Source organism: Chelonia mydas, chromosome 1 (genome assembly GCF_015237465.2).
Source record: "Chelonia mydas isolate rCheMyd1 chromosome 1, rCheMyd1.pri.v2, whole genome shotgun sequence".
Taxonomy (NCBI): domain Eukaryota; kingdom Metazoa; phylum Chordata; order Testudines; family Cheloniidae; genus Chelonia; species Chelonia mydas.
Window position 1 is genome coordinate 286,108,364 of NC_057849.1, and position 13,130 is coordinate 286,121,493.

A 13,130-nucleotide genomic window follows, 5' to 3' on the forward strand; every position below is an offset into this window, starting at 1 on the left:
CAAAAAAGATATGCAATAAGTAGTTAAATTTTAATTATACTGCTACACTGCATGTGAAAACAGCTTTTTAAATACAAATGGTAATGTTAATTTGTGCAAACCTTAACAGATAAAACTAATGAAAAAATATCTTTTCCAATCGCTTACTTTTAAATATGCAGCTGTCTCCTGGACGGAAAGGTTTCTCTGAATAGAGTTGCCACAGTCATGATCTCCTGGTAAAATTAAATTTTTTTAAAAATTTTAATCTATTTATTACTTTGTTATATAAACTAAAAAGCCCACAAGTGCAAATTTACACAGTTAATGCAATCTACACAAGCAGAGAATAGTTGGAGGCGCTAAGTATTTAAAATAAGAACGTGGGAGAGAGACTTCTGGATGCTTTCCCCCCCCCCAAACATCTGATTGCCACAACTATCAACTGTGATGCTACAAATATGATTAGAACTTCAGGTACGAAACAAAAAACAAGAGCAGAAGCACGTTTTTAAAAACCTTTAAGAACTAGAAGTGAAATAAAAGGTTGTTTACAGAACTTTATTAAAAAAAACATTAAGACTGAGGCAAAACAAAAGAATTACTGATTCAGTTAAGGGTGAACACTTGGTCCACCTCCAAACCCTGCCCCAAAAGGATGCCTTAAATAATTGGATAATCCTCCATTTTGTGCCTAATTACTGGGAAACTTCTTGCATATATGAATTAATTTTTCCTGGCTTTTTCTTTCAAAATTGTGAGAGTCATAAGTTTCTATAAATTTCCCTTCCTAAAATGAATCTAGTACATGAAGTAAATTCAGTGCACTGAAAAAGGCTAGGAAGTATACACATACATACCATACAGTTTTATATTTTAAAGATAAAAAATGGTTACTTTACATGCAAACCAATGTAAAGTAAAAGCAGATTTCCCATTTACTCTGAACACATTTTTGTGTAATAACTTACCACCACATTGGTCTTACAAATTTCTTATATAAGCGCACCTTAAAAAAAAATTAGTAAATAGAAGTATCTAGAACCACCAGAAATGCAGAGTGCGTTTTACACACATGCCCCTGTCATCATAAAATGAATGCGAGTCAAACTTAAAGGGGGGGGGGGGGGGGGGAATCAATGTGTGAAGGCACACCAGCTTTTTGAACAGACCTAATGGTATTCGAAACTTTCTATTTTATCTCCTTATAATAGACGTGTGCAAACAGAAAGTCGTAAGACCTTGCAGACCCGAGTCAGTCTGGAAAGCTTCAAGAATTACATCACCATCATTCTATTAGTAGGCTTGACCAGAACTAGACTTCTAGATTAAATGCACCTCCTTGATCATCCAGAGAAACTGTAGTTTATTGACAGGTTTCAGAGTAGCAGCCGTGTTAGTCTGTATCCACAAAAAGAACAGGAGTACTTGTGGCACCTTAGAGATAAACAAATTTATTAGAGCATAAAGCTTTCATGGGATACAGCCCACTTCATCAGATGCATAGAATGGAACATATAGTAAGAAGATATATATATACATACAGAGAAGGTGGAAGTTGCCATACAAACGGTAAGAGGCTAATTAATGAAGATGAGCTATTATCAGCAGAAGAAAAAAACTTTTGTGGTGATGATCAAGATGGCCCATTTAGACAGTTGACAAGAAGGTGTGAGGATACTTAACTTAGGGAAACAGATTCAATATGTGTAATGACCCAGCCACTCCCAGTCTCTACTCAAACTCAAGTTAATGGTATCTAGTTTGCATATTAATTCAAGCTCAGCAGTTTCTCGTTGGAGTCTGTTTTTGAAGCATTTCTGTTGCAAAATTGCCACTCTTAAATCCCTTACTGAGTGGCCAGAGAGGTTGAAGTGTTCTCCTACTGGTTTTTGAATGTTATGATTCCTGATGTCAGATTTGTTTTGTATTCTTTTGCGTAGAGACTGTCCGGTTTGGCCAATGTACATGGCAGAGGGGCATTGCTGGCACATGATGGCATATATCACATTGGTAGATGTGCAGGTGAACGAGCCCCTGATGGCATGGCTAATGTGATTAGGTCCTATGATGGTGTCACTTGAATAAATATGTGGACAGAGTTGGCATCGGGCTTTGTTGCAAGGATAGGTTTCTGGGTTAGTGTTTTTGTTGTGTGGTTGCTGGAGAGTATTTGCTTCAAGTTGGTGGGTTGTCTGTAAGCAAGAACTGGCCTGTTTCCCAAGATCTGTGAGAGATCGTTTTTCAGGATAGGTTGTAAATCTTTGATGATGCGCTGGAGAGGTTTTAGTTGAGGGCTGAAGGTGACAACTAGTGGCGTTCTGTTATTTTCTTTGTTGGGCCTGTCCTGTAGTAGGTGACTTCTGGGTACTCTTCTGGCTCTGTCAATCTGTTTTTTCACTTCAACAGGTGGTTACTGTAGTTTTAAGAATGCTTGATAGAGATCTTGTAGATGTTTGTCTCCGTCTGAGGGATTGGAGCAAATGCGGTTGTATCTTAGAGCTTGGCTGTAGACAATGGATCGTGTGGTGTGTCCTGGATGGAAGCTGGAGGCATGTAGGTAAGTATAGCAGTCAGTAGGTTTCCGGTATAGGGTGGTGTTTATGTGACCGTCGCTTATTAGCACAGTAGTGTCCAGAAAATGGACCATTTGTGTGGATTGGTCTAGGCTGAGATTGATGGTGGGATGGAAAGATACAACCGCATTTGCTCCAATCCCTCAGACTGAGACAAACATCTACAAGATCTCTATCAAAGCATTTCTTTAAACTACAATAACCACCTGCTGAAGTGAAAAAACAGATTGACAGAGCCAGAAGAGTACCCAGAAGTCAACTATGCAAACTAGATACCATTAACTTGGGTTTGAATAGAGACTGAGAGTGGCTGGGTCATTACACATATTGAATCTATTTGCCTAAGTTAAGTATCCTCACACCTTCTTGTCAATTGTCTAAGTGGGCCATCTTGATCATCACTACAAAAGTTTTTTTCTCCTGCTGATAATAGCTCATCTTCATTAATTAGCCTCTTACAGTTTGTATGGCAACTTCCACCTTCTCTGTATATGTGTGTGTGTGTGTATATATCTTCCTTCTTACTATATGTTCCATTCTATGCATCCGATGAAGTGGGCTGCAGGCTTATGCGCTAATAAAATTGCTAGTCTCTAAGGTGCCACAAGTATTCCTGTTCTTTTTGTAGTTTATTGACATACACAATGTGGGGTCACACGGGAAGAGAAGAAAAGACTATCTCTGACCTCCATCCGCCCTTGAATTGATCTTTGCAGAGAACTGCTGGGCAATTGCAACCCCATGAAAGCATTTTTCTCCCTTCACCTTACCTAATAAAATTATTTTTTTCTGCTAGTATTCATGTCTGCAAGTTTACTCTCTCCAGATAGGGAAGCCAACCCGAAACACTCACTGACCCAAGAACAGACTCCACCCCCTAAAATCCTTTCCAGAATGGAAAACCCCAAAGTGGTAACAAAGCTAAGAAATGTTAGCTATTTAATTTTTTACACACACACACAGACACACACCATTTAAGGTAAAACTAGAATTTAAATTTAAATGGAGTAGCTGAATACAATTGTTGTTTGAACGAACAGTGCTCAAACAATTTCTCAGTGGGTCAGGTTAGCAGTCAAATACTACAACCAAATAATTCCAGAAAGACATAGCACCATGTCTGCCAACTCTGTTGTGAATTTTAAACAGCAGTGATGTCCAGAGCACAATCATGATCTGAATAAGAAATATTTATGTGAAGACAGACCTTTTTCAGACTGGTGTAGCCAATGATTTGACTGAATACACTTTTATAGATTTAGAAGTTGCATCTCTGATTTTGTAAGCCTTTGCAATTTGTGTTTTAAGCACTAAGCTATCAATGTCTTACAGGCTTCTTCTCTTTTGACTGGTGGCTGGCGGAGAAGAAGTGGGGATATGGTTTTTAAGAAAGATACTTCTTGTATAGTGTCTGATCCCACACCACCTGAAATCAAGTGGAGTTTTTCTATCAAGTTGAATTGAAGTAGGATGAAACTACTGAAAGTTTTGATTCAATATTCTTGATCAACGAACAATGGGATGTGCAGTACCTGTACAGAAAGATGGTAGTTAACTTATAACAGATGATTTACACCAGGGGTGGCAAACTTTTTGGCCCGAGGGCCACATTGGGGTTGCGAAACGGTATGGAGGGCCGGGTAGGGAAGGCTGTACCGCCACAAACAGCCTGGCCCCCACCCCCTCCTATTTCCCGCCCCCTGACTGTCCCCCTCAGAACCCGCCGCCCCATCCAACCCCCCCCAACTCTTTGTCCCAACTTCCCCCTCCCAGGACCCCCATTCCTAACTGCCCCCCCCCGGGATCCCCCCTGCTCCCTGTCTCCTGACTGTGCCCCCGCCCCAAACCTCCACCCCATCCAACCGCCCCCTGTCCCCTGACTGCCCCCCGGGATCTCCTGCCCTTTACCCAACCCTCCCTGCCCCCCATCCCCTTACCATGCCAGCGGCAGGACAGGCTTATTGGAAAGCCTGGGAGGCTGGCGGGCGCAAGCCACACTGCCCAAGCAGCAGCATAGCTGCGGGGGGGCCTAGCCTCCCCATCCAGGAGCTCAGGGGCTGAGTAGGATGGTCCCATGGGCTGGATGTGGCCCGCGGGCCATAGTTTGCCCACCTCTGATTTACACTATGAATAAAAGAGGTTACTCACCCTGTGCAGTTCTTTGAGATGTGTGACTCTATGATCGTAGATTTTCATTAGCAGTTTGAGTTCAGCCTGCGCATGCGCTGCTGACATCCTTGTGCCCTGCACCATGGCTATATCAGGCTCTGTGGGTGAATCATACTCTGTTTCCTCTCCAATGCCAAGGAGAAGGAGAGTGGGTATTGGAGCACCCATAGGCACAGACATCTTGAACTACCATTACTGCACAGGGTGAATAACTTCTTTCTACTTCAAATAGTGTCCCTGTGGGTACTTCACTTCAGGTGACTCCCTCTCCTTATGGGGATACTGCTTGGGGGCTTCAAAATCAAATCTGGCATAGCAGAAAGAACTGCACTGCCAATTGCCACATCAGATCTAGAGGCATCAACTAAGGCATGATGCCTGGAAAAGGTATGTGCCGAAGACCATGTAGCAGCTCTGCAGATCTCAGATACCACGACAGCTTTAAGTAGAGCCACAGATGTAGACTGATCTAATCGAGTGAGCTGACATGCCAGCAGGAGGTGGAATGTAGCACTGTAACAAGCTATAACACACCCCAAAATCCATTTGGATCATCTTTGGGTAGAAACAGAACCTTTAGATCTATCTGCAAACAAAATGAGCAGGCTATGAGATTTACCAAATGATTTAGTCCCATCTACACAGAAGGCTAGCACAGTTCTGACATCTAGAGTATGGAAGGCAGTCTCCAGGTTGGAATTATGTGGTTTTGGAAAGAAAACTGGTAGGTAAATGACCTCATTCAGATGAAATTCAGAAGATACTTTAGAAAGAAACCTGGGGTGTGGTCATAAGGGAACTCTGTCCTTGCAGAATACTTTGAAGGGGAGTGACACACTATGTCCCATATGCTTCATAAGAGATATGATTATGATAGGATTATGGCATAACTAAGATGTATTTTATGCAAGATGGGTCATGTGAGATATCATTGGAAAGGTTATGATTTACTTATTATATTTGTATGCATGCATCATTTTTGTATCTGAAGTTAGGAATATTGTCTATGCACCTATTACAAATGTGTTTATACCTGGGGAATGCCCACTAGACAGAATGTAATCAGTCTAGATTGCTGGCTGGAAAGGGTCACTGGGAAAAACAATGGGTCTTTGAAGGTGCTAATTTCCCACTTTCATGGAAAGCCTTCCTGTGGACACCGCAAACAGACTGAGTTGTGGCTGCAGTGTCATGTGATCAAGTCACCTAATACTGGACTCCATAATAAAATTAGTACTTTTCCACTGACTGGGGGTGGGAATCACACTGGAAGACAAAGGATTCCCACCATATGTAAAACCGATTTAAGGCTGGGGAGTGACATAATCGTGGTCAGTTCTTCACTGAATCCCCGCCCAGTGAAAACATCTAACAAACAAAGATAAGGAAGGGCGAAGGACTGAGCCCAGGCTGGAAGGTTGTCTAGCCTGTAAATGAAATATCTGAAGTTTTAAGCTGCAGGCAAGTGCAGCTGGTCTTCAAAAATCTCTGCAATCCGCCTAAACCAACATTTAGGGTGAGAGAGTGCTACTTGTAACCAGTTTCTTTAGTATTTTAAGCTTAGATTGAGTGTTTGTTTTATTTGCTAAGTAATCTGCTTTAATATGTTTGCTATCCCTTACAATCACTTAAAATCTACCTTTTGTTATTAATAAACTTGTTTTTATTTTCTCTAAAACCAGTCTGTGGAATTCATAACTGGGGGGAGAGCTGTGCATATCTTCCTCCACATTGAGGGAGGGGGTGAATTTCAATGCGCTTACACTGTATAGTTCTCTGTGCAGCTCAAGATGATACAATTATGGATTTACACTCCAGAGGGGGTGTGCACTCAAGTTCTGGGCAATTCCTTAGCTGAGATTTCCCATGCAAAGCTGATCTCTGCATCTGCGTGAAACTGCAGCTGGGCGTGTCCCTACCTGGGTGTGTGCTAGTAAAATGCAGTCTGAAGCTTGAGGGAGGGCTTGGGTGACTTGCCTCGGCAGTACAATGTAGAGGGAACCCAGGCTAGTGAGACAGGCAGGCTCAGTGGTACCCCAGTTCCAAGTGGCACCCTGGGGTGGGGGGGAACCCATCACAGGGGGGTCTGCCATTAAAGCTCCAAACTCTCAGATTCTGCAGGCTGATGAAATAGCCACTAAGAAGGCTGTTTTCATGGACAAATTCAGTAAGGTGCAGTTTGCCATTGGTCAAAAGGTGACTTCATGAGACTTAAGAACCAAATCAAGGTCCCAAACAGGGGTGACCAGTGGGCGAGATTACCCAGACCTTTTGTGAACCTTACAGTTGTAGGGTTAGCAAACAGCGAAAACCCCTCAATAGTGCTATGAAAAGCTGTTAAGGCAGCCAAATGAACCCTGAAAGTACTGACAGTCCCATTTTCTTTAATTGAAGCAGATATTCCAGAACAAGCAGAATCAAGGCAGATCTGGCGACAGCATTCGGGAATTCAGACCAGCGACTAAAAGCTTCTCCACTTTTGAAGATATTTCTGGAAGACTCTTTCCTACTATTTAATAATACCTATTGTACTTCTGCAGAACAGACTGACTCTACCCCACAAAACATCAAGGAGCCATGCCTGGAGATGGAGAATACTGGGATGAAGCAGTCGACCAGTGCTCTAAGAGAGCAGCTGAGGAGCGACTGGAAGATTTATTTCTGGACAAAGAGCTAGGTGAAACAGGTAAGGAAACCATGCCTACCTTGATAACGCTGGGGCTACTAGAATAACTCCGGTCACTGGTTTGACCCATTATGGCTGTCCTTATGTTTTTATGAAAATCACCTGCTAAAAGCGACAGCTGAGACATTTTGCCTGCCAGGGAAATATATTGCAGAAATTCTTCTGTGATGTTCTATTTGACAGTTCCATGATGTTATTGCTTTGCACAGAGGGAAAGGGTTCTCACTCCTCCCCACCAACTGATATTGAACACGCAGGCAACATTATCTGTGATGACTTTCATAGGCCTGTGTCTGATGAGAGGCAAAAAATGAAGGGAGGCATTTCTGATCACTCTGGTTGAAATGGAGGCTGGATGCCTGCCATCTGACCTGTACCATTTGGGCAGCGATAATAATTAGATCTACCCATGGGCCAATCAGATAATTTTATGACAAGAGGCAGGCCATTTGTGCAGAAGGCTGACTTAAACTTAAAAAACCCACAACTTCAGCTGCCAAAAAAGACCTTGATTGCAACATTAAGTATTAGTGTCTCTATCTTTTAACGAAGTTTATAAATCAACATTACCACCTGTGTCTATGGTAATCTCTAATGGGAGAGGACATAAATGATCTCTGGCAAGCTTTCTGAAGAATGGTTTGTAGGAGGTCAGTGCAAGGTGCATGAACTGGTGAAGATCCCAGTCTGTCAGGCGACTGCCGTGATGGTTTTTTAGAATGTTCATGGTAGAAAACCCTGATTTGCAGAGGTACATTAATCCAAACATCGTTAAAAGATAGATGGTTTAGATGCTGGATATTCTGAAACCGGTAAGCATATCAAGTCCAGAAATCACAAAGTCTCACTTTACTGAATTTTGCCTTCACGACATCTGAGCTCTGGAGCCTTAAAATTTGTAATTGAAAGGCATCTCCATCAATTGAATCAAGAAAAGTTATTTGCTTCAGAAAGGCAAGGTCTATCGGCAGAGACAACAAACGGAACACGAACAAATTAAAGCAAATCTTTCGGAATTTTAAAATTCTCAAAATCACATTAAGATTTTTGATCGGATTGTTTAGGAATTCTTGCATCATTTTCATCAACGTTTCATCTGTAGCAGCACGCCATGAGGGAAAATGCAACATCTCTCCTGTTAAGTCTGTCTCACAGATTACGAGATTCCTCTGAAAGAAGCACGCTTTTTCAAACAGATCCCCAACACTGCTCGCAAGGCCTTGGAGTTGCAAGTTGAGTGATCAGTAATATTGCACAGATAAGCTATCATTCATAAATTCCAGGAACTCACAAGCCTTGTTGGTCTTGTGGTTTGAACAAAATTCTATTTCTTTTTGAAGCACACAATCTAATACATGCTCCCTATTAACCAGTGAACGTCGTCGTGCTCAGAGGCAGATTAAGCTTTTGTGGGGCCCTGGGCCAGAGCAAGTAGGGGCCCCACCCCATCCCTTCCGCCTGCAATCCCCTCTGCCCATGCTCCTACCAGGGAAATGGGGTCGGGGGAGCGCCGGGCAGGCGGAGCGGGTCCAGGCATGGGAATGCCCATTTTTCCAGGGTCCCCCAATTGGCCAGGGCCCCTGTCCAATCCACCACTGGCTCTGCTGAAAAGATCATTTATAAAAGACCTTTAAAAAGACACGGTGGCAAGCTAGAAATTGAGCATATGTAGTTCACTAATCTCATCACAATACCCATTTTTTCATGTCCCCAGACAACTTACCACAGAGGACAGTCTGGGGAATGATGTAGTGAAATGTGTTTAATGAAGGGCATATCAATGCCAAACGTGAAGCAATGCCCTTCTGTTTCCCTGTCATGTTCTCAGTCTGTAACAAGCAAGTTTACTTCCCACAGATCTAAACCTTTTTTTCAAATGAGCCTTTTACCTTTTCAGAAATGATCTCTCATGTGGTATAGGTTTCTAATGGTGTTAAACACAAAAATTCTTCCTTGAAAATTTCACCATCATAAAAGCTAACGAATAGCAATAACCGGGCAGTGTCACTTAAATCACTTGATTAGTCCCTGCGCTGCAGAGAACAGAACACGTGGCACTTCCTTTTTTGTCTGGACATGAACAGGTCCACCTGGGGAGTCCCCCACCTGAGGCCATGCAGAAGATCAGGCTGATCCCCTCCGGATGGAGCTACCATTCGTGGCGAGACGAGAAAATCCTGCTGAGGTGATCTGCCAGGACGTTCTTGGCTCCGGGCAGGTGGGTGGCTACCAGATGAATGGCATGCCGCACACAAAAGTCCCAGAGGCTGAGCACTTCCTGACAAAGGCCAAAGACCTGATTCTGCCCTGCTTGTTGATGTAGTACATCGCGGCTGTATTGTCCGTCAGGACCTGCACCACCCTGTCCTTCAGGTGGGGCAAGAATGCTTGGCAGGTCAGGAGAACCGTGTTGAGCTCCCTGACGTTAATATGAAGGCCCAGATCGCTGTGAAGCCAGCAGCGCTGGTTGTTGAGCTCACCCAGAGGGGCTCCCCAGCCCAGGTCTTACACATCCAAAACCAGGGTAAGCAACGGAGACTGGGTCACAAAAGTAACCCTGCACAGCACCAACTCGGATCCAGCCACCAGTCTGAGGATGAAAAAAAGCGGCTCAGCACCATGACCAGTCGGTCCAGGGCGTGCCTGCTGGGAATATAGACCGAGGCCAGCCATGCCTGCAGAGGTCATAGATGAAGATGGGTATAGTGGACCACATACGCGCATGCAGCCATGTGGCCCATCAGTCGCAGGCATGTGTGGGCTGTGGTAAGTAGATGCTCTTTAAGTGGGCAATCAAGTCCAACAAGGCCTGGAAGCATGCCTTCGGAAGGAAGGTCTTGCCTCGCGTGGAGTTGGGAACTGCTCCGATAAACTCTATTCATTGGACCAGCGTTAACATGGACTTTTCTGTGTTTATTAACAGGTTCATTGCAGATGGATAGCACCAGGTTGAGGCTCTGTTGGACCTGCTCCAGAGACCTGCCCTTGATGAGCTAGTCTTTGAGATACGGGAAGATCTGGACACCCTGACGTCTCAGGTAAGCCACTACCGGTGCCATGAATTTCGTGAACACCCTGGGGGCCGAGGATAGGCCAAAGGGTAACACTAAACTGGAAGTGATGTGCTGTCACTATGAAGTGCAGGAAACGCCTGTGACCCAAGAATATGGAGACATGAAAGTAAGCGACTTTTAAGTTGAGAGCGGCATACCAGTGCCCCAAATCCAGGGAAGGAATGATGGAGGTCAGGGAAACCACGCGAAACTTCAACTTCTTGAGGCCATGCAGGTCCAGGATGGGCCTGAGGCCCCCTTTGGGCTTCGGGATTAGGATGTAGCAGGAGTGCAGACCCGGCACCGCTCCTTAACGTGTGACTCCCCCAGGCACTTAAGGCAGCTGCTGTGGGGGTCGTTCACAGGCATAGGCCTGCTGCAGTCTGAACAGGGCTCGAACCAGAGAGATCAGGGCATGCCTTGCCTGGGGCAAAGTCCCACTGGGACCCTAACTACTAACCAACTCACACTTAACTAAACTACTTAACAACTACTTAAGATTAACAAAGTGAACTATATACAATGGCCTTACGGCATGAAGTTCAAAATGGTAGACAATCGCTAGCTCTTGCCAAGCAAGAGAGGCGCTCCGACTGACCACCACAGGCAGTAAAAAGGAACTGAGAGGGCATAGGGTCGGTGGCATAGGTGCTGGAAGTAGGAGTGCAGGGGGTGCTGCAGCACCCGCAGGCTTGAAGTGGTTTCCAGTATATACAGGGTTTACAGTTCGGTTCAATGGCTCTCAGCACCGCACTTTAAAAACTGTTCCAGCACCCCTGGCCATCAGCACCTGATATACCATGGCATGAGCGCGACATTCCAGAGGGCGCCACAGTCGGCACTACGGGTACCACTAAGGCAAAAATCTCTGATGGCTGTGCACGTGGATTTGTGCACACCTAGAATGGAATCGACATGAACAAGCACTCAAAGAAGAATGATCCTGGCCTATGACAAAACACAGGAACCTTTTGTGTATCAGGTATATTGCTATATCGAAGTACATGTTTGAAGGTCAAGGGCTGAAAAACAATTCCCTGAATCTAGAAAAGGAACTACAGATACCAGATGTCACTATCTTGAACTTTTGAGACCTCACAAATTTGCTTAGGAGTTTTTCTCCACCTTCCACTCTTCTTTGGCATGTGAAAGTACCTCACGTAGAAGCTCCATCTCCTGTGCTGAACAGGGACCAGCTCTATTGCTCCTAAACGAAGAAGGGGGTTTATTTCCTGTCTTAGGAACAACTGAGGAACAGCGATGGGGAATGAGAAGGGAGGGAGGGAAAATGGATTGCAGCCCAATGGTGGCATATCCAGCACTCATTTGTCTGAGATGATAGGCTCCCCATACTTGTTGGAATTGGGAGAGTTTGTCCCCAAATGGGGGGAGGAGGTAGGCAAATCATTGCAGCTGACAGACTAAAGACAAGGGAGTGGCTAGTATATCTTGTGATAGGCTACTATATCTTGTAAAAATTCAAGATCAGGAACTAGCAGCAAATTGAGGTGAACAAAGAGGAATCGAGATTACTCTGTCCTTCACTAGAGAGGAAAGAAAGAGTAATCTTGATTCCAGAGAATTGCATCAGGTAGAAACTTTGAGCTGTTTGCAATCTACGGAATTTTCTTTTGATTGCAGGAGTGTAGATACCTAACAAATGTAATGTGGCCCTCGAGTCTTAAGAGCATGCAAAAACTCATCGATATTCTCTGTGAACAACTTTGGACCATTAAACGGGAGATCCTCTACCATATTCTGGACTTCTCTGGGGGAAACTAGACAACCGTAGCGAGGATGCCCTGCACATCACCACTGCTATGGAAATGGAATAGGCTGCAGTATCTGCAGCATCAAGTGCCGCCTAAAGAGATGTCCTGGCCAATAACTGTCCCTCAGATATAGTAGCCTGAAATTGTTCCCTTTGGTCTGGAGGAAGATGTTGAATAAAGGAGCCAAATTTTGCATGATTTGTAAAATTGTATTTGGGCCATCAGCGCCTAATAATTTGCAGTGCAGAACTGTAGGGTTGCCGATGAGTAAGATTTTCTCCCCAGAAAGTCCAAGAGCTTCTGGTCTACAAGAGGAATCAAGATTACTCTGTCCTTCACTAGAGAGGAAAGATAAACCAAGTTAAAATTTGCTTTTCAGCACTGACCAAACATTTGAAATTGCTATTGACTCTTCTGGCTTTTATTAAGCCATTGCCCATTAATCTCAAAGCCTGCTTCAAGCACCAAAAATAAAAGGGAAAATATTTAGGGTTTGGGGGTTTGTTTGTTTTTTGCTATCTCTTGGTTTTCATATCTGTTCTCTTTCAGTTGTACACCAAGCTGAAGCGTCCAGTATATTTCTCTCCCTCTCCTCCATCAAGGGATGGTAAACGGATTGTTCTGTCATATCTCAAAATCTTCAGTAGGGACATAATCACATACTTCAAAGTCAACTTTATAGCTCAGGTTCAGAAAGTTCTCCTTACTCAAAATGAAGAGCTGATACATTTTCCTTTTTAAAAAATAAATTTGGAAACTGTTTTCTGATTACTAGTAGAGCTTTATGTAGAAGGCCTTTGATTCTCTCTATTAATACCAGGGCCTTAGCATAGTCTTCTGTTGAAGTAAAGGCTGAAGGCCTATGCTTCAGTTTTATTTTTGGTTTCTTGTTTGT

At 43.8% G+C, this 13,130-nt stretch overlaps 1 protein-coding gene across 2 annotated transcripts in view; it reads right to left on the reverse strand.

Annotated features, from left to right (window-relative positions):
- Positions 1-13,130, reverse strand: part of LEMD3 (LEM domain containing 3) — an 82,394-nt gene that overhangs the window by 23,021 nt on the left and 46,243 nt on the right. For both annotated transcript variants that reach the window (XM_043548350.1, XM_007069730.4), the window contains exon 4: positions 148-215. In XM_043548350.1, coding sequence (XP_043404285.1) covers positions 148-215 — 68 coding nt within the window. The remainder of the gene's footprint in view (positions 1-147; positions 216-13,130) is intronic.